Source organism: Pipistrellus kuhlii, unplaced genomic scaffold (assembly GCF_014108245.1).
Source record: "Pipistrellus kuhlii isolate mPipKuh1 unplaced genomic scaffold, mPipKuh1.p scaffold_m20_p_3, whole genome shotgun sequence".
Lineage (NCBI taxonomy): Eukaryota > Metazoa > Chordata > Mammalia > Chiroptera > Vespertilionidae > Pipistrellus > Pipistrellus kuhlii.
This window is the reverse complement of record NW_023425529.1, coordinates 45,378,645-45,404,656: the sequence shown is the minus strand read 5'-3', so window position 1 is coordinate 45,404,656 and position 26,012 is coordinate 45,378,645. Positions and strand designations below refer to the sequence as shown.

At 55.8% G+C, this 26,012-nt stretch overlaps 4 protein-coding genes across 8 annotated transcripts in view; 3 read left to right on the top strand and 1 right to left on the bottom strand.

Annotated features, from left to right (window-relative positions):
- Window positions 1–2,129, top strand: part of LOC118728519 (cyclic AMP-dependent transcription factor ATF-7) — a 112,849-nt gene extending 110,720 nt beyond the window's left edge. The window contains exon 13 of the transcript XR_004990919.2: window positions 2,111–2,129. The gene's annotated coding sequence lies outside the window, so the exon portion shown is untranslated. The remainder of the gene's footprint in view (window positions 1–2,110) is intronic.
- On the top strand, window positions 303–2,672 carry NPFF (neuropeptide FF-amide peptide precursor). The gene is made up of 3 exons (XM_036455107.2): window positions 303–2,065; window positions 2,233–2,354; window positions 2,460–2,672. The coding sequence occupies exons 1-3, from the start codon at window positions 1,961–1,963 to the stop codon at window positions 2,575–2,577; spliced, it is 345 nt and encodes a 114-aa protein (XP_036311000.1). The 5' UTR covers window positions 303–1,960; the 3' UTR covers window positions 2,578–2,672.
- A 253-nt stretch (window positions 2,673–2,925) lies between these two features.
- Window positions 2,926–8,040, bottom strand: TARBP2 (TARBP2 subunit of RISC loading complex). 4 transcript variants are annotated; one of them, XM_036455097.2, is made up of 9 exons: window positions 7,652–8,040; window positions 6,921–7,090; window positions 6,097–6,199; window positions 5,464–5,559; window positions 4,856–4,928; window positions 4,549–4,666; window positions 4,104–4,231; window positions 3,518–3,719; window positions 2,926–3,348 (listed from the first exon to the last, which is right to left on the bottom strand). In XM_036455097.2, exons 1-9 carry the CDS (start codon window positions 7,702–7,704, stop codon window positions 3,191–3,193), a joined length of 1,101 nt encoding a protein of 366 aa, XP_036310990.1. In that variant the 5' UTR covers window positions 7,705–8,040; the 3' UTR covers window positions 2,926–3,190. The 4 variants fall into 4 exon arrangements, with proteins under 4 accessions (XP_036310990.1, XP_036310992.1, XP_036310991.1 ...); XM_036455099.2 differs by having other exon boundaries at window positions 6,921–7,085; window positions 7,652–7,940; XM_036455098.2 differs by lacking the exon at window positions 7,652–8,040 and adding an exon at window positions 7,396–7,533.
- Window positions 8,041–9,156: 1,116 nt separating this feature from the next.
- On the top strand, window positions 9,157–25,939 carry MAP3K12 (mitogen-activated protein kinase kinase kinase 12). 2 transcript variants are annotated; one of them, XM_036455052.2, is made up of 15 exons: window positions 9,158–9,706; window positions 18,723–18,896; window positions 18,996–19,204; window positions 19,529–19,712; window positions 20,988–21,179; window positions 21,449–21,607; window positions 21,754–21,912; window positions 22,506–22,614; window positions 22,780–22,889; window positions 23,016–23,132; window positions 23,253–23,390; window positions 23,590–24,214; window positions 24,393–24,463; window positions 24,553–24,823; window positions 25,217–25,939. In XM_036455052.2, the coding sequence occupies exons 2-15, from the start codon at window positions 18,760–18,762 to the stop codon at window positions 25,313–25,315; spliced, it is 2,580 nt and encodes an 859-aa protein (XP_036310945.1). In that variant the 5' UTR covers window positions 9,158–9,706; window positions 18,723–18,759; the 3' UTR covers window positions 25,316–25,939. The 2 variants fall into 2 exon arrangements, with proteins under 2 accessions (XP_036310944.1, XP_036310945.1); XM_036455051.2 differs by having other exon boundaries at window positions 9,157–9,706; window positions 18,723–19,204.
- The last annotated feature ends 73 nt before the right edge of the window (window positions 25,940–26,012 follow it).

Here is a 26,012-nt window from a genome sequence, read left to right as displayed (position 1 = left end):
TGGACTTCTGTGGGGCCAGATCCATTTCCCACAGAAGAACCATCTACCTATGGTCTTAATTCTCTCCTTTAAAAAGAGGCGGAACTGCAAGATGCAGTGGTGAATGCTGGGGACCAGTGTGAGACAAACTCACAGAAAGGCCCCCTCGCTTAGGCTGCATTAACAGAAATGTAGTATCTAGAGTAGGGGTGTCGAACTCAATCAGAGAAGGGGCCAAAATCTAAAATCCAGCCTAAATTGCAGGCCGAATGGTTTACTGAACAGTCATAAACTGTCATTGTGATGGAAACGCAGCGGAGTGCAGTGATGACAGCGCGGTGCGGGCCACATTGCAAGGCCTGGCGGGACGGATTTGGCCCGCGGGCTTTGTGTTTGACACATGTGATCTAGAGCATCCAGATCAAAACCTGCTCTAATCTACCTGCCCACAGTAGAGTTTGCTTTACAAATGCCTTACTTTAAAGAGAAATGCGTCCCTTGAACAAAAAAAGACTACAGGGTAGAAGAATTAAATGTCTTCAAACCTGTTAAAGGCTTGCATACATGAAAGAATGGAGAGATGTTCTGTGAGACTTAAGAGGCAAACTAAGACCCCCTGGTGGAGGCCACAAGGAGACGGAAACGAGCTCGGTGCAAGGATAAATCTGCGAAGACTCGGGAGATGGTAAGTTCCCAGGGCTCGGATGTGGCGGCTCCTCACAGCTAACATTCTGAGGACGCTTGCTGTGTCAGATCCTGTGCTGGACGGATGGCCAAGTAATGCTCATCCTAGGAAGGCGTTTTTTCATGGTGCCATGTTCTGGGTGAAGAAACTGCAGATTAGAGGCAGGCAGCTTGCCAAGGCCGGTCACAGCTCTTTACATCGTGGCACCTCTCCAGGATGGCTACAGAACTACTGACGGGGGTGGGGAGCGGGATCCTGGGATCAGAAGGGAAAGGGCACCAGGTGACTTGAAGGACCCCTTCCTGAGAAGCAGGTATTTCCCAAGGCTGGATTCTAGTCATGCGCCCCAGTAGGTCAGAGCCGGGCAGAGGCGGGGTGACTAGAGTGAGATGGACAAAATCATAGTCCAACTCCTGTATTCTGCCCCTGCCTTTCCGGAACTCCGTAGAATCAGGGCCCTAGGCACCTCCATGCACCTGATCCTTCGAAGAGCTCTAGTCAGAAGAGGAAATGGCTGGACCTGACAGTGTGGGGCTGTGGCCACAGGGTGGCAGCAGTGCCTCAGCTGCGAGGACGGCTCCGTCGCCGCAGGTGAGGCAGGTCCTAAGCAAGCAATTGCCCTCTAGTGAAGATGGGGCCCGTCTACAACGATGTGAAGCTGTCCCCACTCTGTGAGCCCCCCACTTTCATTTTGTTCCCTCCTGCCTCTCACTTTTCTATCCACAGGCACTTCTCAGAGCAGTGGCTCTAAAAGGCACACACGCAGGAGTGTGCGTGGGCTGGGTGACCCTGGCTGCAGCCGTTAGGGGAGGGAGCCCCCTCCCGGCTAGGACATCCCGGCCAGCTGTGACCCTAACTCTTCTCCCCACTCCCTCTGTTCCAGGACAATACCTAGCCCTTCCTGACAGGGGTTTCTTTCTGCTTTCATTCTACAAGTTAGGAGAGAGGAGGAGGTGATCAATTGGAGCTCTCCAACCTGTTGAGGGATTGGGGGTTCTTAAAGGCCCCCCAGGGCCTGGCGCTGACAAAACATGTACAATTAATGATGCTTCTCGAGCTCTGGAGACAGGATTTATGCATCTAATAAAGTCTGTAATTCCAGGCTTAGGGGCTAGGGCCGGAGGCTGAGAGCAGGAAGTCCCGGAGGGGCCATGGGCGCGGATCCCAGGGGCTCTTAATGGAGTCGTGCATTTCCATTGCCTGCTCCAGATTCCCCCTCCAGCTGCGGTGGGGGTGGCGGGCAGGGGGGCAGCAGGTATAAGAGGCAGATGTGGCCGGAGGAAGGCAGATGACAGCATGGATTCCAGGCAGGCGGCGGTGCTGCTGGTGGTGCTGCTTCTACTAACAGGCTGGGGCCACGCTGAAGGACCAGGGGGCCAGGGTGGAGATCAGATCTTCCTGGTAAGTGAGCGCCCCTCCCCACATCACTTTCTCTCTCTACCTCAGCATGGGGCTTGTGCTCTAGGTTCAAGCACTTGTGGCTAGGGTCTTCGAAGCCTCATCCTTCCCCTACTGGCCTGAATGTCCAGTCTTTGCCCGTCTCCCTGCTGGATGTCCCTGTGCTGCAGGAGGAAGACGCCGGACCCCGCACACCACAGGGTGCCCAGGCTCCTGCGTCACTCTTCCTCTCCCTGCTCCAGGCCATGCAGAGACCCGGCCGGGGCCCAGCCTTCCCGTTTCAACCCCAAAGGTGAGTCTGAGAGGGGCACAGGCAAGGCGGGCCAGGGGAGGAGAGGCCGGGGGCTAGAGAAGGGGGACTGGAAGGACCTACAGCTGAAGATGGATCTCTCCCAAGGTTTGGCAGAAATGCCCAGGGCTCCAGGAGCAACGAACGGCTGAGTGTCCAAGCTGGGGAGGGGCTGAGCTCCCCGTTCTGGAGTCTGGCTGCCCCTCAGCGCTTTGGGAAGAAGTGACATGTCACCCCTTGATCCATCTGCATGCAAGGCCCACACCCATGTGTCCTCCCCCTCCCGCCCCCCCTCCCCAATAAAGCTGCCTGGCTTCTGAATCAGGTGTCTGTGTCTAAGACTCGATGGGGCTGGGAGGGAGCCCATGGCAAGAACCAGTCCCTCCATCTCCACCAAACTCTCCAGAGACACAGGTGATGGGGTTCCCAGAAGTCACTGCACCCAGCCTCCTGCCACCAGAAAAGCAAGCACAGGGACAGTGCAGAACAAGGTGGGGAGGCACAGAGGGGAGGTAATCGGGCACGAAACACTCTGCCATCAACTGCTCAGGGAAACAGAAAGATGAGGGTTTGGGGTTCCGAGGAGCAGCACGTTTATTCTGGGCTCTGGGGGACAGTCCGGTTTCATTCCCCTCCGTCACCAGTAACAGGACGGATCCTGGGCCACTGAGGCACTGTGGTCCCTGGCTCCTGGGCCCATGCCCTCCTCGGCCTGCAGGGAGGCAGTCTGTGTCAGAGGTAGAGATGGCACCTCCAGAGGGTGCCAGCGCTGGGCCGGTGCCTGGGCCGAGCGCAGGAAGAGCAGGAGCGAGGCTGCATGTCCGTGAGTCCGCGGAGCTTCACTTGCTGCCCGCCATGATCTTGAGGTACTGTAGGGCGCGGCGAGCCGCCTCGCCACGCGCTGCCTCCCTGGTGGCTGCAGAGCCGTGACACACAGTGACCGGCTGTGTGGACAGCTCCACCAGGCACTGGCAGAGCCCACTCAGGCTCAGCTCCTCTGGAGACAAGAGAGGAGGAGGAGGCAGTGTTGGGTGGTGAGGCAGCACCGGGGGTCAGGGGCGGGGGGGTGGGATCCATGCCGCCATCATGCCCTCTCCCCACTCCTATACCCATGTGTACTTGCTCTGGTCCAGTCCCCCCATCCCCGGCCCCCCAACCAGCCATACCAATATCCAGGTAGCTGACATGGAAGGCCTGCTCCTCAGACAGCTCGCTGAGGGCGCCACAGCAGGCAGGGCCCAGGGCCCCCAAGGAGCCCGGGGAGCAGCTGCGGAGGGACAGGATCTTCTCTCCCACCGAGTTCCGCAGAGAATCCCAGGTGCAGCCCGGGCCCCGGCTCCGAAGTCCATCCAGGCGGGAGCCCACACCCTGACGAGATGGAGACAGTGAGACAGATGTGGCATTGGGCTGGGAGACCCTGGCATTGGAGAGACATTTAATGTCCCAGGAGAGAATAGCCCAAAGAAGGTGCCTCCAGCCTGCCGCCCTCAAGTCCATTCCCGTATGACCCCCGATCCCTATCCCTATCCCTATCAGACCCGGACTGGATGGCCACGCTGCCTTCCTCATCACGGGGGGGAAAGCCTCAGGCCCCTGGCCTCACCAGGGGGCCCACAGCTGAAGCTGAACGAGAACTCCACAATCCTGACTCCGATAGGAAAAGGGACAGCAGCAGGCCTGGGACCCAGAAAGGCTCACTCCCGAGTCACAGACCGAGTCCCCAGCGCCCGGCCTGGCCCACAAGCCACTCACAATGGAGAAGTGGTCGTCGTCAGGTTCGGCCTCGTTCCCATCCCGGGCATCCAGAGGCACCGTGTGCACTCGCAGCAGCATTTTGGCGGCCGCGTTCCGCTTGGCCAGCTTTTTGGAAGTGCCGCTGCCTGCACGTGGGGAGAGGGTTACTGGATCATAACTCCCAACAGACTCAGTGCTTCCCACCAGGCTCCAATCTGGGTTGTGGGTCCCCTTAAGAGATATCGATCAGAAACGGGAGCTCAGGACCTGCCATGCACCTGAGAATCTGGCTGGCCAGAAGAAGGGGGAAGACAGGGCGTAAGGAAGAAGCTAAGAGGCAGGAGCCAAGCTGGGGGTCTCAGCCAAAAGTGGGGGGCTGTCGCAGCGAAGCTAGGTGCTGCCTGGGGCCAGGACTGGAGTGTTGGGGTACAGGAACTGCAAGAACTCCCTCCTGCCAAGGTACCAATCTCAATGAAGCGCTCCACCCTGCAGGTCATGGTGAACTCCTTGCGGTGGGCTGGCCCCGACTCCTGAGTCACCGTGTACTCAGGCAGCCGCCAGCCCTTCTGCACCACCAGCTCCTGGGAAGGGAGAAGGAGGGTGGACAGGCTGAGTGAGAAGAGTCCAAACATCCTTCCCTCCTTCCCTAGGAGCCTCAGGTTCCAGACCAGAGGAGGAACAAACGGGGTGAAAAAACGGCCCCCAGAACCTTCCCTCAGGGCCCCTGGTTCCCGGGAGGACGGGCATGCACAGGAAATGAGGGGCCACACCTGCAGAGCACCAACAGGGTTGCACTCAGACTGCTGAGGGGAGACGGGGGGCTGCACCTCCATGGGGGGGCTCCTGAAGGAAAAAGGGCCAGGGCCAGAGCTGAGGGCGCTGGTTTTGTCTGCTGCTGCCCAGGCGTCCTAAGCGTCGCTTTGGTTTCCCCCATCCCAAACTCCCAGCCTCCTTCCTTCCCCCTCCCCTGCAAGTGCGTCTCCTCCAGGTCCCAGACCCACTTCAATTTTCTGGAACATGTGACCATCACCCCGCCTGGACAGTGGAGAGGGGCTGTATAGCCAGTCCCTGGGAGAACCGGCTGGGACTCAAACACAGGACCATCGTGGAACTAACTCAGAAGAAAATGGGACCTGCAAGACCCTTAACATGGGTCAAACATCATCCACATGGCTGTTTAAAAATAACTGGTTACTTGTCCCAAAAGCTTACCAGCTGGTGCAAATTCTTCGAACTCTGGTCCCCAACTACTCCAGCCTCTGTTTACTCTCAGACTTCCTCATGCCTGACCAGCCTGGGTCCCAGGGCTGGGGCCAGGAGCCAGGACCCACTCCTCCTCCCCTTCCCCCGCCCGCCCGGCAGTCAGGACACAAGGTACCTGGCTGGGGCGGCAGATGGAACAGGCGTAGCAGCCGCTGCAGCAGCAAAGACCGGGCCGTCCTCAGGCAGTGAAGAGTCTACGGGAGAAAAAGAACTTCCCGACGGGAAGGAGCCCCTGATTCACACCCTTGTGGAGTGGGCAGCGAAAGGGTGGGGGACCAGGTCCTCCTCGCCTGCCCAGCCCCTAAGAAAACGCCTTCCCGTTTGAGCCAAAGACTCAGGCAAGCTCTTCCTCCTGAGATCCTTTGCTTGCCAAACACCGGACCAAAAAGACTGAGGAAAAGAGAAAGAGGGTCTCTCTACCCAAGAACTAGGGGAGCAAAAAAAACCAAACTCCAACCTCCGTGCAGAAGAGGAAAGGGTGTTCTGCCAGACGGAGAAGGCAACACCCTCCAGCCTCAGCCTCCACCCCGCCCCCTCCTTAGCCAGAACCCCAAACCACAGCCACAGTCCCTCCGCGGAGCTGGCCATTTCCCCCAGGAAGCGCCCTGCTCAGGTCCAGAGGAAGCTCAGGAAGAGAAGATCAAGGTGGCTAAGTGTCACCAGGTCAGGCCTCCTGGGCAAAGGGGCTGACGCAGGGGCCTGGGCTCCTGGCAGGGCCTCTAGGATGCCTCAGCTGTTCCTCCCTCACCTGCTGTCCTCCAGGGCCGGCTCCAGCATGCTCCCCCCTTTGAGGTGTTTGAGGGCCACCTCAGCTGCCTTGTGCTTGGCTGCCTTCTTGCTGGGGCCCTGACCTGAGAGAGGGGGCGTGGGCAATACTGGAGGTCACTGGGAGAGAAACCAGCATCCCACAGCTACAGCGAGTCAACCAAGCTCCTCCTCACTGACCAACCCCAAACCAGGCCATGCCAGACGGAAGTGCTCCTGAGCTCAGACACCTTGGGTGGCGATTCTTTCTCCGCCTTACTTTCCTTTGGGAAGCACTTTCTCTCAGTAAATGGAGATGGTTGGAAAAATAGACATAAGGTAGGTTCTAGCATCAAAGCCTGGCTCTGACTTACTAAGAATGTGTGACCTTGCACCAGTCATTGAATCCCTCTGGACCTGTCTCCTCCTATTCAACATGAGGGCACTACCACCTACATCACTGGATTAGACTGAGGTGTGTGATTGAACAGGAATTTAATTAAGCACCTGCTACAGAGCCCACCACAGCTGACACTCACTCCCCAAACACTTTGCTGAGAGTTCGGTTTGTCTCCTTTTCTTTTCCCTCTAGGATGCTGACGATGTGTCAGATCGCTGTGGCTATCTTGTTTGCTCCTCTAACTCTCCCAAGAACTACCCACCTCCGCACAGACCTGTTCTCCCAATCCAGCCCGTGGCTTTCCGCCCTGAAACCTCTCCCTCCCTCACTGCTCTTGGAGAAGAGGACTGTGAAGAGACTCCAAGAAATAAAGCCAGGGGGGCCCTGTGAATGAACACCCCAGCAAGGCTGACCCACGCCTTCCTCACCAGTGCAGCTGGTGTCGCCAACGGTGACCCGAAAGGTGAAATTAGGCTGGTGGGCTTGGCCCTCGGCTTTGAGAAGGTCGTACACGGGCGTCTTCCCTATTCTGGTTCCATACTCCTGCAGAAGGCTGATCGGGGTCTTGCCTGGGTTGGCTGCCAGCATTTGCTCTATACTGGGGGGGAGGGGCACAGACCCTCATCACACCTCCCCTCTCTGCACCCACCTGGCCAACCACTGCTGTATCAGACCCAGGCACACTATGAGGGGTCACAAGGTCCAGGGGACCTCAGGCAGCACAGCAGTCATAGGCCAGGTTCAATGTTTAGGGGTGCAGGCTGGGAAAGCAGGGTCCACTGCCCTAGGGCAAGCGGGGAATGCACTGTTCCTGCCTGAGTTAAGGCGTGGGATTCTGCACCCGAGTGCAGGTTGGAAGTGCATGTCCCCTAACACAGTGCAGCCAGGTACTCAGTTACCCACCAAATGCACTGAATGTCGGGGGCATAAAGCCCAATGCCCCAATGCAGTCTGGGAACCGGACCAGCCCCCAAACTATTTCGAGCTGGAGGCTGTGGCCACTGCTCGGGTGGATGGGTGGATGCCGGGAACCGCGGCCCAATACCCCAGTGCTTGCCGGGAACAACCCCCAGGCCAGGTGCATGCTGGGGCCGCGCCGCTACCCCTCCGCACGGCGCCACGCTCTTCGCCCCGCAGTGGTCGCTGCCAGGCCGCTCACCTGGGCAGCCCGCAGCCCGTGGTAGTGCCGGAGCCCTGCTCCTCCTCACTCATTCCCTCCTCCGTCCCCGCGAGCGCCACCGTGACTTCTGCCTCCACGCGCCCCAATACACCGCCGACAGGCTAGGGCCGGGGCCAAGCCCGGAGTAGCGGCCGGTCGGGCCCGCCGTGGGGCATTCTGGGACATAGAGTCCCCCCGCCCGCCCGCCTCCATGCGTCTCCAGCAGCAGGGGAGCTATCCGCCCCACAAGCCTCCGCGCGGCCCGCCCTCGCAGGCAGCGCCGCCTTCTGGGAGGAGCGGACCCCTGCACAGTCGCTCTCCGAGATGAGGGTGGGTTGTTTGTTTTAAATACTATCCCGCCTCCTTCCTTCCTTCCGCGCCTCCTCTCCCCTGGCTGGGGGGGAGAGGCGGGGAAAGGAGGGAGCTCCGGACATGCGCATTGGCAGCGTGGAAGCAGCTGGGGCGGGCAGTAGGGCGAACCCCTGCGGGGATGGGGAGGGATGGGGGCAAGGTGTCCAGTGCCCAGAAAACTACCGAACCCCGCAGCTCGCGGGTCACGTTTGTCGCAGCTGGGGGGGCAGGGTCAAGCTGGCACGAGAAGCTTCCGGCGCCATTGGTTATTCCCGACTGCGCTTACTTGCTCTAGGTGTATTGCGATTGGTTACTTTCCCCCGAGAGGGGCGGGACAAGGAAAAAGTCAGTCCCTTTAGCCCCGCCCCCTCTGGAGAGAAGGTTGTGATTGGCCAGCGGTCAGGCTGCCGTCGGGTGCTGACTGTTCGCCCTCTGGGAGGGGCGGCCTGCCCGGGACGGGGGAGCACCGCTCCCGGCCCCTCCGAGTGCGAGTCCCTCTCAGACAGTTCATCTTGACCCTCAGCCGAGGCCCCCGGCGTCCGGGCCTTCGTCTCACAGAACCTGCTTCCTCTTCCTAGGTTTTCCCTTTACCTCTCTTCCCGTGTAATTCTGCCCCGCAGCCTGTCGGTGTCCATTTCTTTTCTAAAGCCTTTTTAGAAAGAACCTCTCTGTGGCTGTTCCCGGGTTCGCCCTAGGGAGCCTCTGTGGCTGTTCCCGGGTTCGCCCTAGGGAGCCTCTGTGGCCGGCCAGGAGACCCCTCCGGAGCCTGAGAGTCAGGGGACGGCAGGGTTGGAAGGACTAAAGCACGCGGTGGTCTCATCGCCGCCGCCCTGGGTCTGGGGTCTCAGCTGAGAGCCAGAAAAAATGTTGGCCTCTTAAAACAGTCGGCTCATCTGACTCTCCGAGGTCCAGTCCCTCCTTCCCAAAGTCTCACAGCCCCTGAACGGAAAGGTGAAGGGAAAATCTTGTGACCTTGCAGGGAAAGAAATCACGAAAATTTTCCGGTTCTAATGGGTGTCCTAAGAGTGGGTCCGGGAAGAGAAGGCCGGGCCGGGGTGGGGGTCCAGGAGAATCTTGGACTATCGGGGGTCATCCTGGAACACGGAAGGGGGCGGGAGTTGGGCTGAGAGGATTCCCATTGGCTGGGACTGGAGCGGTGACAATTCGGGGAAGGAAAGCTGGCAAAATCGGTCTGACTGGGGGAGCAGTGCTGGTGCGCAGGGTGGGGTGTTTTCCCGTCGCAGGGGCTACTGCCTCGGGGTGTAGGCGGGGATTATAGGACTGGCCTTAGGGGCGCCTATGGAATCAGCATAAGGCCCGCGGTGGGAGGCGGGGGCCCCGGACAGACAGGGACCAGCCCGGAGAGCACCGGGTGGCAGCGGCGGGCTCCTTTAAGAGGCCGGCGGCGCCGGCGTAGCATCCCCCGCTCAGGGCGTGTCCGTCCCGGGGGGCCAGGGGCCGGGGCCTGGGAAGGAGCGGGAGTTCAAGCGCAGCAGGGACGGGGCTAGGGGCTGGGGGGTGGGGGGAGACATCTGGGGCTGACACCGGTACCCCGCGCGAGCATCGCCTCTGAAGGCGCCCCGGGTCCGGTGGAGGGCAGCGGGGGGAGGAGAGGAGGAGGAGAAGGAGGAGGAGGCGGGAGCAGCATCCGGAGCCGAGCTGCAGCAGCGCCGCCTTTTGTGCTGCGGCCGCGGAGCCCCCGAGGTGAGAGCCGGGCCGAGTCGGGGGGAGGGGAGGGGGCAGGGATGGGCCCGGGTCCTGCGATCCCGGTGGCGAGGGAGGGTCGGGATGCAGCTGTGGCGGGTGGGGGAGGGTGCCGCGGGGATGCTGAGGTTGTGGGAATGGAGGAGCTGTAGACCTGGACCCGACGCCTGTGGGGATGGAGAGGAGCGGAGCGGAGGGGAGGGACGCTGCGGCCCAGCTTGGCCCAGCTGGGAGATGGAGAAGAAGAGCCTCAGACGCTTAAAAGGACAGTATAGGGTGGGGGTGGGGGTGGGGTATGGTTGGGGAACCGATTTAAGGACAGCGGGCAAGAGACCGTCCTCCTCTCCTCCTTCCCGAGGAAGAGGGAAGGAGGAGGAGGAGTTTTGGCCCTTGAGAAAGAAGGAAAGGAAGGATGGACAAGGCCTGGTGTACCCACCGACCCCCAGCCTCCCCCCAAACACACACCCTTAGCAGGCCGCACCTGTTCCTGCAGGCCCAGGCAGTGGTCTCCGTCCCCTTCCCCCGTGAAGCCCCTCAGCCCCTCCAGCTATGGCATCACCTTCTCCATGTAGCTGTGGCACCCTCCCCTCCTCCATTCATATATGGGTCTCTCCCTCTGTCCTTCCATCTCCTCTGGTTTTCCTAACCCATTTCCCAAGCCCAGGACTTGCATGAATCTCCTCCTCCCTTTTACCCACACACTCCTCAAACTCCTTGGCTTAAAAATACATAAGAATCCTAGAATTTAGGGAGGAGCCCTACCTTTTAACCCCATTACCTGGTCCCTCTTGGGAGGAGAGTGAATGAGGGGTCTCATCCAGGAGGAAGTGCCTGTGAGGTCTCTCCCCGCACCCGAGTCATCTCAAGACAGTCAGTGCCTTCCACTCAACAATGTGCAACTCCCTTCCAACTTTCAGGATTAGCCCCATGGCTCTGAGTGTCATTCATGCCGAGGAGAGGCAAGCAGAGAGGATTCAGGAAGGCAAGGACCCAGGTGTGCCCTGGGCCTCTCAAAGCAGACACCGAAGTTCCTCCGAGCTGGCAGAGCCTACTCCTCTCTCTCACACTCAGAGTGGCAAGAGCAGCTTCCCTCTCAAGCTGCTGCTCACCCACTCACATTGGGACACCCACCTCCGGCACACATGAAAACGCACCGTTAATACCCATCCCCTCATTAGACCCAGTTATGGGCAGAGGAGGCGATAAGGTTAAGTAAGGAAGTGGCTCAGGACTTACAACTGGGGATGGCAGAACCCCTCTAAAACCAACTGCTGTTTCCCAGTCCTTCCCAGGAAGCGATGGAAATGGTGATGGGTCATCTGGCTTTGCCAGGAAGAAGACTAAATCCTAGTACCCTCCACGCAGGACTCCCCTAATGGAAAGATGGCTCATTGTGTTAGTCCTGCCTGGGGGGGAGACATGATGGACTGGGGTTTCTGCTGGGGGAAGGAGCAGAGTGTGAAGGTGCCAGCAGGGCACAGGGGTTGGCCTCAGAGACTGGCCTCTGCTTCCTTTGCTCCCAGGACTCGGCTGTGTGTGGGGGGAAGGTGATGAGGAAGAAGAGACCAAAGGTCACCCAGGATAAAGAGCCTCGTCCTTTGCTTTCTTCTTTCCTTGCTCCCCTTTTCCTCCCCTCCTGTTTGTCCATGTCCCCTGTCCCTTTCCACTGGGACCCTGCCTACTGCTTCTTGCTTTTGCGGAAGAGGGAAGGGAAAGAAAGGGTGGGAATTACATGAATAAAAGCCATACTAACGCTTGTCAGGCACTTTTCACACAGCTAATGCTTACGGGGGCTTGCTGGGTGCCAGGGCCCGGCCTGGAACTTTCTTCAACAATACTTACAACAGGAGTAAGAGGCAGTGTTATCCTCAGCAGCTCTGTTTTAGGGATGAGGAAACTAAAACTTGAGTAATCTGTTCAAAGTGAAAAGGTTAATATGTGGCCAGAGCTGAACCAGAGCCTGTGTGCTCACCCAATGCACTGCATATGCCATCCCATTGTGTGACAGGTACCACTGCCCCTTTTAGAGAGGAAGGAGCCGATGGCCGTAAAGAAGGCGCATATTCCCGGTTGCCCAAATGACCAGGAGCAGACAGGATGTCAACCAAGCCTCTCTGATTCTCAGTTCATCCACTCTCCATTGCACACTGTCCCGAGCTAGGTGACAGAGATGCACAACACTCTGCAATTTTCATCTCTTTAAAAATAGATTTTTAAATTTCTTACTTTAAAGCAATTTATTTTATATATATATATATATTTTTAATATATTTTATTGATTTTTTGCAGAGTGGAAGGGAGAGAGATAGAGAGCTAGAAACGTCGTTGAGAGAGAAACATCGACCAGCTGCCTCTTGCACATACCCTACCGGGGATGTGCCCGCAACCAATGTACATGCCCTTGACCGGAATCGAACCTGGGACCTTTCAGTCCGCAGACCGACGCTCTACCACTGAGCCAAACCGGCTTTGGCAAATTTCTTACTTTAAAGCAATTTAAAGTCATTACTGAAATACTAGAAAATATAGATAAGCCACAAGAAGAAAAACACCCACAATTCCACTTACCTAGAAAATGGTACGCTGGTAGGTATCTATCCCTCTTTTAAAAAATCCACATTCAGCTCAGGGGCTATTTGTTAAAATATGCTGAACTCCCTCCAGATTCTTCTGAGGTTCTGAGCAGGAAAGACCCTCTGTGAGCCCCGTGGCCCATCATATCTTGCTCCTCCCCTTCCCTTCCCCTCAGACTTTAAAGAGCAGGGCCGAGCTGAGACCGGTTTGGCTCAATGGATAGAGCGTCGGCTTGGGGACTGAGGGACCCGGGTTCGATTCCGGTCAAGGGCATGTACCTTGGCTGCGGGCATATCACCAGTGGGGGGTGTGCAAGAGGCAGCTGATCGATGACTCTCTCTCATCGATGTTTCTAGCTCTCATCGATGTTTCTAGCTCTCTATCTCTCTCCCTTCCTCTCTGTACAAAATCAATAAAATATATTTTTTTAAAAAAATAAAATAAAATAAAAAATAAATAAAGAGCAGGGCCGAGGGGTAATGCTAGACCACACTGGCCAGGCCCGCAGGCGTCTTCAAACTACGGCCCGCGGGCCACATGCGGCCCGCAGAGGAGTCTGATCCGGCCCGCCAGGTTTTTTGGGCAGTGAGCACAGCCGAGGTGTTACAGTAGGAATTAGTAGTTCATATAGTCCGGCCCTCCAGCTCTCTGAGGGACCGTGATCTGGCCCCCACTTTAAAAAGTTTGAGGACCCGTGGGCCAGGGGGTGAGGTGGGTGCAGAGAACTGGCCTTCCGCCTCAGACCAGAGGAGGAAGGATGGCAGGGTGTGCAGGGGAGGGACAGAGGATCTGGTGGAGGGATGACGGGACTCGAGCACGCACTGCCATTGTGACTTGTCCTGGAACCTGAAATGGAGGTTTGCCTTGGGGAGGTAGAAGGTTGGAGACCAAGTCTCCCTTTCTGTGGTCAGACAGAGAGAGGCGGCCTTTCCAGAATTCACAAAGACCTGGTGTCCAGCCAGCCAGGAGGACAAGCCAGGGACTGTGTTTAGAACATTCCTGCGTCGCGTCATTAACCCTCCCCGCCCCATAAGGCACTGTTAGGAGCCTTGGAGAGGTTACATTTCTTAAACTAATGTTTAGCAAAACTGATGTTCTAGTTCAGATCGATCCAAATCCAAAGCTGGCTTTGTTTTTCCCTCCATTTCTCAGCACCTTCACTGCCCACTCTGCTGGAGATGGGGTGGCCATGAGGGTTCTCGGGGCTTGGCCTGTCTGAGGCTGAGGGCCTGGGTTTCGATTTCTCCAGGTTCTCAGGAGAAGGCATTTCCCCCTCGCGAGGGCACTGAGAAAGGTGTAGTTCTTTTTGTCTGAGAAGAATCCTGGGGCCAGGACCATGGACTCTAAGATGCAAAACAGCAAGCTGCAGCCAAATGACCAGAAGGCATGGCCAGAGGGGTCAGTCCATCCTCCAAGGGTCTCAAAGCCTGCAGAGGTGAAACTAGCCTTCCTGGGCTAGGTCTTGGGTCTTCTTTTATATATATATATATATATATATATATATATATATAATTTTATTGATTTTTTACAGAGAGGAAAAGAGAGGGATAGTTAGATACATCGAAGAGAGAGAATCATCGACCAGCTGCTTCTTGCACACCCCCCACCGGGGATGTGCTTGCAACCAAGGTACATGCCCTTGACCGGAACCGAACCCCGGACTTTTCAGTCCGCAGGCCAACGCTCTATCCACTGAGCCAAACCAGTTACAGCGAGTCTTGGGTCTTCTTTCCCCATGAAGGCCTCCCTTCCCACCCCCACTCAAGAAAGAAGGGAAATCTCCCTCCTCTTCCTCAGTGCCAAGTGAAGGCCAGAACAAGCGGCTCAGTGTGAACACCCAACATTTAGATGGCCTGGCCTTGCAACTGAGCCAGATAAGCAGCTTGGCATTGAGACGATGCTGTTAGGAAGAACCAAGAAAGAATTCAAAGGGTTTCCTTGCCACGGGCCGCCAGCATCTCAGGCTGGAGAACCTAGGAAGAAAAATTAAAAGGGGGAGAGGGTATTCCCTGCCTTCACCCCACTGTTTTGTGGGTTTTTTTTAAAATATATTTTATTGATTTTTTACAGAAAGGAAGGGAGAGGGATAGAGAGCCAGAAACGTCGATGAGAGAAACATCGATCAGCTGCCTCTTGCATACCTCCTACCGGGGATGAGCCCTCAACCAATGTACATGCCCTTGACCGGAATCGAACCTGGGACCCCTCAGTCCGCAGACCAACGCTCTACCACTGAGCCAAACCGGCTTCAGCTGCCTTCACTCCACTTATACAGCCTCCTGAAGAGGCACTCTGGGAACCAGCACCAAAGCAGAGAATCTGGTAGCTGAAACTGGGTGTCAGGATGTCCAAAAAGCCTCTTACCCTGGAAGATGTATAGCTTAGGGGCCACTCTGTCCCCTCACCCAATCTGGGACAGAGTTCTGCACAGTAAGCACTTGATAAATATGGTGGGCAGATGACTGACACATCCACCCACTCCTGTCACATCCCTGCCCTTCCCCCATGCTCTGCATAATTGATGTGTGGGGAGACGGCTCCCCTCCCCCAGGTGCCCGAGTGTCTGCGCCAGGGGTTCCCAGCCACATCCCCCCAAAGCCCTGGCTCCAAGGCCCAGCCGGGGGAGGGGAAGCAGTGGGGCACAGCTGGCAGGTCAGAGAGAAAGGAAAGGGGGGGCAGGGTGCTGCAAGAGAGAAATCTCCCATTTACTACAGCTCCCGGGAGCCTCACCCCCTCAGGTCAGTCTGGAAGAGTTGTCATTAGCCTGAGAACAGGGTGAGGGTGGGCTGAGCCTGGATAGATTCCCTCCCTTCCCCTCAGTCCCATCTTTTTCTTCAGCTGCTCCCACCGCCCTAAAGACAAACAGGTGAAATGGCTTCTCTCCTCTCCCCAGCTGCTGGCCCTGGATACCAGCAGCCTCTGGGGAAGCCGAGGGAACTGGAGAGAGGCTGGGCTTCATGTCACCCTCTCATGCCTGAACCTCTTAGCTGCCAAACACCAAACGAAGACAGACAATTTCTTTTTAAAAGCCATGTGGTGTGCCTACTCAAGGCTCCGCTTCTAAACAGAAAACCAATCATCCTGTTCTTCAGTCAGTCCCTTTTCCTCAGTGTCTTGTCTGCTTTTCAAAGTCAGTTTTTCAACCCATTTTTCTTAGGTTTGACTCTTCTGACTTCACGCTGTTTCTGTCTTTGTATCTCAACTTGTCCCTCCCTCTCTGGCTGTGCCTGTTTGCCTTTCTGTGTTTATTCTCCCTGCCTCCCGATTTCCTGCTTTCTCTGTGGCCCTGCACCCCCGATGCCGAACTCAGCGCATCTCCAGCGTCAGGCTCCCTCTGCTCGCACCCCGCCGGAGGTCTGCATGGGGGTGCAGGGGGTTGGGCTCGGGCAGGTGCACCGGAGCCGCCCGCGCTGCACGTGGGCCGCGGGGCCGGGGGGCGGGGCCGAGCGCAGCCCCTCCCCCGCCGCCGCGGCTCACGTGACCCCGGGCTAATCTGGTCCCGGTGACTTCACGCGCCGCCTCGGGCCCAGTCGTCATGGTTACGCCGCATCGCCCAGCGCTTTCCCCAACTTGTCTCCCCCTTCCCGACCCGGACCCCCCCTTCCGCTGCCGCCGCCCTCCCCCCCCCAAGCCACGCGGCACGTGACGGCCGGGAAGGGGTGGGGGTGATGGGCCCGTAACCCCTTCCTCTCCGCCTCGATGGGCCTCCGCTGGGGCTACTCCGGGCCCGCAGGTGGTCCCCGCTCCTCCCCACACGCCGACCCGCCGCCCTGCCCCGCCGCCTGCCGAGGAGCCCGCCTGTCTCCTCCGGGATCCGGAAGGGAAGCCGCAGATCCTCCGGGGGGATTCGGGCTTGTTACTTGGCCATGTTTGTCGTTTGCATGGTGGTGCCATTTGCATCTAACCCCTTGAAGGCGCTCATGTCGTGGGATGTGATGAGGACTCAGAGGCTGGACCTGCCTGATTTCAGCTCTCTGCGCCTGCTTTCTCAGGAATATACAGGGGCCAGTGGTGGTATTTCCTTCGCTGGCCCGCTCTGATGATGGGTGGTGTGGGTGCAGCCCTAAGGCCTTCCTCTGCGGCGAGGAAAGCAGCTGCCTGAGCGCCTGCCTGCCCGCTAGGTGCTGCCTGAGCCCTGGACGGAGCCCGGGCGGGATCCTGCTCTCAGAGGAGCCGGCGCCCTATCGCATGCGGCCGGGGGAATGGGAGCCATGACAGAAGCGCAGGGGACTGGGCCGCAGCAGCAGGGACAGGGAGGAAGGCTTCCGGGGAAGTGAGATGGGAGAGCAAGAGATTCGGCTCGCGAGCACACCTGGGGACCGATTCTGAGCCTTTTCCTGGCTCAGCTTCCTGGGCAGGTTATTTAATAATACCTGTCAAATGGGCAAAAGATGCCTCCCACGGAGCTTTGCGTGTTAAATGAGCTAATGTGACCATGACAGAGGCTAGCATATATAGTAAGCTTCCATGAGAGTCAGCCATTCTTGACCCAGTTCTGTATGGCCTGGGCGGGCACCCATAGCAGTGGGAGATGACTGGGAAGGGGCCAGAGCGCAAAGGTAAGGCAGGGAGCACACCGAAGGGTTTGAAGCAGAAGAGGGGTTGCTAGCCAACTTTTCGTTTGGAGCATCCTCTGATACACCCAAACGCGTTTTTTACTTCAGTTCCTGGTCAGAGCACATACCTGGGATTTCAGCTCCATTCCCTGTCAGGGTGGGTACAGAAGACAACCCATCAAGGTTTCTCTCCTTCTTCCCTTCCTCTCTCTCTTTCTCAAATCAGTAAATATATCCTCAGGTGAGGATTTAAAAAGAGAAAAAGAGTATTTTAAAGGCTGGTGAATGGACTCAGGGGGCGGGGGGCTTTGGAAGACCTTGGAAACCACTTAAGAGGCAGTTGTTCTGGGTCAGGTGACACAGCTAACAAGGCCTGAATCAAGTAGTAAAGTGGGAGTCGAGAAGAGAGAGCAGAATGGCATTGGGTCAGAACTCTTTAAATGTGTCAGGCACAAGAATCGTCTGAGGTGCTTGTTCTATCACAGATTCTGGGTCCAACACACCCTCTGAGAAAGGCTGAGAGAGGCCTGGAAATTAAATGTTACAGGAGCTGAGATGCCAGGCATCCATGTTGGTCTGCATCGTTATCAGTGAGCCTGTTCTATGTGGAGATTCCTGACATCCCTCTCCTGAGGGGACTCAGGTTTTGGGGCAGAGGGCGAAGGAACAGTGAGGACTGCTGTCCTCAGGAACCTTCATGTCACAGGATTTGGTTAACCGACTGGATGTGGAAGGAGACGGGCGACTAGAATGACCCCGTGTCAAGCTCTGGACAAGTTTGGTATAGGGTGCCGAACTGGCTGTGCCTGGAGGACAGCTAGTTTGCCCTTTGTAAACATTTGGAGAAACAGGCTCAAATACAGCTTTGCCTAAAGTTACACAGCCTGTAAGTGGCAGAAGCAAGGCCAGGATTCAGAGTTCTTAATGATTGCTTATGCAGCATCCAGCTATGGATTGGGACATATCTTCCTTGTCTAGAAAGCTGGGTCTTGGTTTGGGAATCTGGGAATGAGGCTCTGGAGAAAGAGGAGACAGGGTCTTCTCTAACTGGCCCGCGGGGGAGAAGCTGGACTGATGGGGGTTCGGCTGAGCAGGGTGACGCAGTAGGCTGCAGCTGGTCCTGACAGCAGGTACAGCTTCTGCACCCCCATTGAATGGTTCTGCCTTGTTCCCCATCTGTGCTGGGGAGACAGTGGAGTGGATTGGTTACTGCCTTCACGTACCTGGAAGCCCAAGTGAGGACTCTGAGCACTCTCACGGGAGACCAGATGTGAGCTCTGAACCTCAGGACACTCTCACCTGAGTTTAGTGTTTCTGCGGCCGCCTCCGCTGTGCCGGGTGGAAGCACGCGAGCATGAGGCCCAGGAATGTCACCTGAGGGCGCTGAGTGTTGTCGCTGTCACCTGTGGAAGTGCTGGGGCCTAAGGTTGAGACTCAAAAGGTGTATATATCTGAGACCCCTACATGTGTGCATGTGAACCTCAAGTGAAAGAATTACGTGCTCCTAAAGCAAATTACAGTCATCTTACAGGGAGAAAGGACTAGTCTGGTACCATAATACTTGAACTTGAGATATATTTTACTTAGTGTCTGAGCAGGGCCTGTGTCTACCTGAGAATGATACTCAGGTATGTCACCTGTCTGCCTGAGTACCATTCTCAGACTTGTGTTACTAACAGACACCTCAGTGGAAGCCTGTGTATCGGGTTCCCTAAGATGGGTCCCAGGTGAAACTTGCGAAGGGGGGTGGGTACCTGGCGGTGAGACTCGAATGTTGTATCCTGTGGGGAGCCCAGCTCCTCAGCTTGTGCCTGTGACTCTAGAGTGAACATTCTGAGCTGATGTGCCTGCGGCTCTGACCATTTCTCCCTCCTTTGTTCCTACAGGGCCCATCGCTCACCGCCACACTGGGGCCTAGGGGCCATGGCCTGCCTCCACGAGACCCGCACACCCTCCCCTTCCTTTGGGGGTTTCGTGTCCACCCTAAGCGAGGCGTCCATGCGCAAGCTGGACCCAGACACTTCTGACTGCACCCCTGAGAAAGACCTGACGCCTACCCAGTGTGTGCTTCGAGACGTAGTGCCACTGGGTGGGCAGGGCGGGGGTGGCCCCAGCCCCTCCCCAGGTGGAGAGCCGCCTCCTGAGCCTTTTGCCAACAGCGTCCTGCAGCTACATGAGCAGGATGCGGGAGGCCCAGGGGGAGCCGCTGGGTCCCCTGAGAGTCGGGTGCCCAGAGTTCGCGCGGACGAGGTGCGGCTGCAGTGCCAGAGCGGCAGCGGCTTCCTGGAAGGCCTGTTCGGCTGCCTGCGCCCCGTCTGGACCATGATCGGCAAAGCCTACTCCACGGAGCACAAGCAGCAGCAGGAAGGTAGGCTTTGCCCACTTTGTCCTCAGGGACTCTCCCTGTTTCCCCGAGCTTGAGATCTGTTCGACAGTCCCATCTAACTCACCTGTAGACTCAAGCTCCTTATCCATCCATCAGCGACCGCCTTCCCGGCTTTGTTTTTTAGGCCACCCATTCATTGCATTCCGTCCCCACAAACCTACTCTTTGTGACCTATTTTGGCTACTTCTTTGCCTCACCCTCCTTGAGTCATTTCAGCTAACCCAGTCCTCTCCCTGTACCCGACCATCACAAGGCCCTGAGGGTGGCTCTCTCTGAACCTTGTGACACTGTGCCTCCTGTCCACAGACCCTTGGGAGGTCCCCTTTGAGGAAATCCTGGATCTGCAGTGGGTGGGCTCAGGGGCCCAGGGTGCTGTCTTCCTGGGGCGTTTCCATGGGGAAGAGGTGGCTGTGAAGAAGGTACGGGACCTGAAAGAGACTGACATCAAGCACCTGCGAAAGCTAAAGCACCCCAACATCATCACTTTCAAGTAAGGTTCAGGGCAGGGTTTGGGAATACTATGCTGAGGGCAGAGACCTCCTTGGGCAGCAGGGATCTTCCCCACCCTGTTTATTTACTTTAAAAAAATTTTTTTAAAATATATTTTATTGATTTTTTACAGAGAGGAAGAGAGAGGGATAGAAAGTTAGAAACATCGATGAGAGAGAATCATGGATCAGCTGCCTCCAGCACACCACCTCCTTGGTTGCAGGGATGTGCCTGCAACCAAGGCACATGCCCTTGATCGGAATCGAACCTGGGACCTTTCAGTCCGCAGTCCGATACTCTATCCACTGAGCCAAACCGGTTTTGGCTAAAAAAAAATTTTTTTTAATATATTTTATTGATGTTTTACAGAGAGGAAGAGAGAGGGAGTCAGAAACATCGATGAGAGAGAATCATCGATCAGCTGCCTCTTGCACCATCCCTACTGGGGATGTGCCCACAACCAAGGTACATGCCCTTGACCGGAATCGAACTCAGGACCTTTCAGTCTGCAGGCCAACGCTCTATCTACTGAGCCAAACCGGTCTCAGCTAAAAAATATTTTTATAAGTGTTTTTAATCCTGTCCTGAGGATATATTTTTATTGGTATGAAGGAGAGAAATATGAGGGAAACAGCAGTCGGTTGCCTCCTGGATGTGGCCTCACTGGGGATTGAACCCACAACCCAGAATCGAACCTGCGACCCTTTGGTGCACAGGATGACACTCCAATAGATTGTACTACACTGGGCTATCCTACCCTTTTTTTTTTTTTTTTTTTTTTTTAATTGATTTCAGAGAGGGAGATAGAAACATCAATGATCAGAATCATTGACTGCCTCCTCCATGTCCCCTACTAGGGACCAAGCCTGCAACATGGGCATATGCCCTGACCTGGTTCATGGGTCGAGGCTCAACCACTGACCCGCACCAGCCGGGCTACCTTACCCTTTTAACTTATTTTTTATTTTTATTTCCTAAAATATATTTTTATTGATTTTAGAGAGGAAAGGAGAAGGAGAAATAGAAACATCAATGATGAGAATCATTGATCGGCTGCCTCCTGCACGCTCCCCCCATTGGGGACCAAGTTGGCAACCTGGGCATGTGCCCAACTGGAATCGAACCTGGGACCCTTCAGTCCATAGGCCAACACTCTATCCACTGAGCCAACCCAGCTAGGGCTACCCTGTCCTTTTTAAAGGAGACACCCAAATGGCATGGTGGGAATGAGGTTCCAGGTATACTGGGCTGGTTCATACTGCTGTTTGGTCCCCAGGGGTGTGTGCACCCAGGCTCCCTGCTACTGTATCCTCATGGAGTTCTGCGCCCAGGGCCAGCTGTATGAGGTGCTGCGGGCTGGCCGCCCTGTCACCCCTTCCTTGCTGGTTGACTGGTCCATGGGCATCGCTGGTGGCATGAACTACCTGCACCTGCACAAGATTATCCACAGAGACCTCAAGTCCCCCAAGTGAGTAAGCAAGCAAGCAGGGGAGACACTGATGTGCATGGTCTCCTGCAGATAACGCCACCCACGTCAGTGTAGCCGTCTCCCTGCTTCCAGACCCTGTCCTACATCCGTGTGGCCATCTCAGAAACCCCTCCCCGTGACAGTCCTATCTCGGGAGGGTTGTGGTGAGCCCCTGGGTGTCCCAAAGGATTTAACAGAAAAGTAGAGTTGCTGCACTGGATGAGGGGTGTGGAGGGGCCTGGACCCCAGCTGACTACACTCTTTGTCAGCATGCTCATCACGTACGACGATGTGGTGAAGATCTCCGATTTTGGCACTTCCAAGGAGTTGAGTGACAAGAGCACCAAGATGTCCTTTGCAGGCACAGTAGCCTGGATGGCCCCTGAAGTGATTCGTAACGAGCCTGTGTCGGAGAAGGTCGACATCTGGTGAGGGCCAGGCTGAGGACTGAGGCCAGCATAGGGAGTGTGGGAGGGAGGAGGGTTTCCGGGCCTGAGTGCAAGTGAGAGGTGTTGGTAGCAAGCAGGTCCTTTGGAGGGATCACCTCCCAAGTGATGTCCCCTCCTCCCCCCAGGTCCTTTGGTGTGGTGCTATGGGAACTGCTGACTGGTGAGATTCCCTACAAAGATGTAGATTCCTCAGCCATCATCTGGGGTGTGGGGAGCAACAGTCTTCATCTGCCTGTGCCCTCCAGCTGCCCAGATGGCTTCAAAATCCTGCTTCGCCAGTGCTGGTAAGAGTGGCCTGCAAAGCTGGGAAGCTAAGGGGTACTGCTGGTTAACCAGCATATAGGAGCCACGCATTCGGGCCCAGAATCCTGGACAGGGAAAAGGACAGAGTTACCAATTAAGGCTTTTGAAAAACCCCAGGATTCAGACCGTGAATCCAGGGGACTGCACTGTAGAAATGAGGTGGATTAACTGGTAATCTGCGGGAGCGCATTAGATTCAAAGCCACGCAGGCTTTCTTTGGCCATGGGCAAGCTCTACAATTTTTAGAACTCAGCAGGAAGAGCTCTGGTCCCTTATTTGGAACCTAGACCCAAAGGAAGGTTGAACATTTCTAATCTTTGGTTAAACGTTTCCCAAAGTGTGTTTCTTTTAACGGAGTCATTAGGGAAAAGGTTTGTTTTGGCAAGCAAGTTGAAAATGAATAGGTTTGCTTACTGCAGGGCTTTGCTATGCTAACAGGTAACATTTCTTAGACATAGTTGAATAGGGAATTCTTTTATCAGAGTACATTCTAGGATTGGGTTCATTAGGGCATTGAAAAAGAATGTCCTAATTCCTCTCTGGTCCTCCCTCAAATTCCCTTTAATGCCTCCAGGAACAGCAAACCACGAAATCGTCCATCATTCCGACAGATCCTGCTACATCTAGACATTGCGTCAGCAGATGTCCTTTCCACACCCCAGGAGACTTATTTTAAGTCCCAGGTGTGCAGGGGGAGGAAAATGAACACCTGGGCTCCCCCTTTGAGGGAGGCTTGGAAGGGATGATTGGGATGGGATAAATGTGCTTTGGGAGACCGAGACCTGGTGTTGGTCAATCTTGTACTTCACTCCTCTGTTCCTCACCCCTCATTATTTCTCCACCCCCAGGCAGAGTGGCGTGAAGAGGTAAAGCTGCACTTTGAAAAAATTAAGTCAGAAGGGACATGTCTGCACCGCCTCGAAGAGGAGCTGGTGATGCGGAGGAGGGAGGAGCTCAGGTGTGTGCCTGTTTGGAAAGGGGATTTCAGCAACAGCAGGGACCGTGGACCAGTTCTCAGGGACTGGGATCAACTATGGCGCCCAGGGAAGCCAGCTAACCTCAGGGACCCTTCTGCCCATTGCAGACATGCCTTGGACATCAGGGAACACTATGAACGGAAGCTGGAGAGGGCCAACAACCTGTACATGGAACTCAATGCCCTTATGTTGCAACTGGAGCTTAAGGAGCGGGAGCTCCTCAGGTAACCGTGCGGCCCTTACGCAACCCTAACGCCCCTTTCCTGAAGCTGTGCCTGACTCATGCTACCAAGCCTGGGTCCCCCTTTGTGGTCACATGCCAGACTGAAGTGCTGTGTCTTTAGGAGGGAACAAGCTTTAGAGCGGAGGTGCCCAGGTCTGCTGAAGTCACACCCTTCGCGGGGCCTCCTGCACGGGAACACAATGGAGAAGCTTATCAAGAAGAGGAATGTTCCACAGAAGCTGTCACCCCACAGCAAAAGGTGAGACCAGAGTTAAGTGCTGAGATTCAAAATTGGCAAGAGGGATGCAGAAGCAGGGAGTAGGAGTCAAGGATGCCAGGAAGCCTGGTACTGTGTTTAAGAAGGGGAGAGAAGTGCTTTGTGTACTGCCCAAGGTTAGGAAATGCTTTCAGTTGATAAATTTGTTAATCTCAAACTTGTCCTTCCCCTCTCCCACCAGGCCAGATATCCTCAAGACTGAGTCTTTGCTACCAAAACTAGATGCAGCCCTGAGTGGGGTGGGTCTTCCTGGGTGTCCTAAGGGTCCCCCCTCACCAGGACGGAATCGCCGTGGCAAGACCCGTCATCGCAAAGCCAGTGCCAAGGGCAGCTGTGGGGACCTGCCTGGGCTTCGTGCAGCTGTGCCACCCCATGAACCTGGGGGACCAGGAAGCCCAGGGGTGCTAGGAGGGGGACCCTCCGCCTGGGAAGCCTGCCCTCCAGCCCTCCGTGGGCTCCATCATGACCTCCTGCTACGAAAGATGTCCTCTTCGTCCCCAGACCTGCTGTCAGCAGCACTGGGAGCCCGGGCCCGGGGGGCCTCAGGGGAAACTGGGGATCCTGGCTCACCACCTCCCGCCCGGGGTGACACCCCTCCAAGTGAGGGCTCAGCACCCGGCTCCACCAGCCCAGATTCACCTGGGGGAGCCAAAGGGGAGCCACCTCCACCAGTAGGGCCTGGTGATGGCGCGGGGCTGCTGGGAACTGGAAGGGAAGGGACGGCGGGACGGGGAGGAAGCCGGGCTGGGTCCCAGCACTTGACCCCAGCTGCACTGCTGTACAGGGCTGCTGTCACCAGAAGTCAGGTAAAGTATGAGGGTTCTGAGTTCTTTTTCTCCCTGGGGTCCAAATCCATTGACTCACCGCCCACATTAGGCTCTTTATCTTCAGCCATTCCCTACTTAATGCTTTATAATTATGTTTCCCTTCCCTGGGCCCAATGCCTCTTCCCACTTTTGACGAGTCTATTCCTCTCTCCTACAGAAACGTGGCATATCATCCGAGGAAGAGGAAGGAGAAGTAGACAGTGAAGTAGAGCTGACATCAAGCCAGAGGTGAGTGATGGAGCACAAGCAATGACATTCTTTTGCTTCCTGGGCTGCAAGAAGCGCAGTCAAGCTGAAGGTGTCTCGCTGACCTATAGGTGGCCTCAGGGCCTGAACATGCGCCAGTCACTTTCTGCCTTCAGCTCAGAGAATCCATCAGATGGGGAGGAAGGCACAGCTAGTGAGCCATCCCCCAGTGGCACACCTGATGTTGGCAGTACCAACACTGATGAGCGGCCAGATGAACGGTCTGATGACATGTGCTCCCAGGGATCAGAAATCCCACTAGACCAACCTGCTTCAGAGGCGGTTGCAGGCCCTGCACCCTCCTTGCCCATCCAGCACCATGACCTACTCAAGGGGGAGCAGGTGAGTAACAGAACAGCCAGTATTGGGCAGGGAAGTGATACCTGCTCATTTGAGACCTACTGGGGAAATAGATGCAGAGATAAGAAGATTTTTGCATTTAAGTCACTCTATCTGAACCTGTTTTCACCGGTACTAAAGAGCAGTATCCACATGGTGGAATGAAGGCAATTTTTAGTAGGCTAGCTTACATAGTAGCCAGACATTGCAACAAGGGAGGTCCTGAAATTAGGAGTCTTGTACTTTGGAGAACGGCCTGAACAACAAAATCTGGGGGCAGTAAAAAGCAGTAAGTTGCTGGCTATTGTAACAAAGATTTCAGTAAGGGATCCTAAAGGAATCTACAATACAAGAGATCCTGAGCCTCACCCTTCCTTGCATGTCTACTTTTCACAGGGCCCTCCCAATCCCGAGGATTCGGACTGTGACAGCACTGAACTGGACAACCCCAACAGTGGTGACGCCTTGCAGCCCCCAGCCTCCCTCCCTCCATGAAGCCACTCTTGTTCTTGTACATAGGAATATTTATATAAATAATATATATATGCGCCACATAATCAACAGAGGAAGATAGGGCTATCCCAGCCTCAAGTCAGGCTCAAGAGCCTGACCCCCTGACCAATTCACCTAACTGGCAGCTGTGGAAATGAACAAGGACTGCCCTGGATCTGTGGGTAAGGGCAAGCGGGCCCCTCCCTGCTTCCCCTGTCATGTTCAACAAGCAGTCAGGCAGCAGCAAAGCCCAACTTGCCTCCTATGATCCTCTACCCTTTCCCCCCAAATACCAGGGAGAAGGAAAGGGAGCCACTTAACTGCACTTTTTTGTTTTCCATTTACTGTTTACACATTTTGCACGTGGGAGGAGGGAGGCTAAGGCTGGCTCCTCCCTTCTGAGGTTTATCAGGTGCAATGTAACTAATTTGTTTCTTCATTTCTCTGCCCAAGCACTGACTTAAGGTCTAGGGGGAGGTTAGAAGATTGTACAAGCATGTGATGGCTCATGCTGAAGAACTGGGATCTTAAGTCCCTGCTTTTACTTTGGTGCCTGATTGGGGTGGAAACTGTCCTATTGTAACCCCTGTGAAAAACCCTGAAATATAACCACTCCAAGCAGGCCCAGCTGTCGAGGGTTTTCTTGGTGAATGAATGAGGTAGCATACATGATCAAGGAGAAGCCTTGGGCTCCAGACAT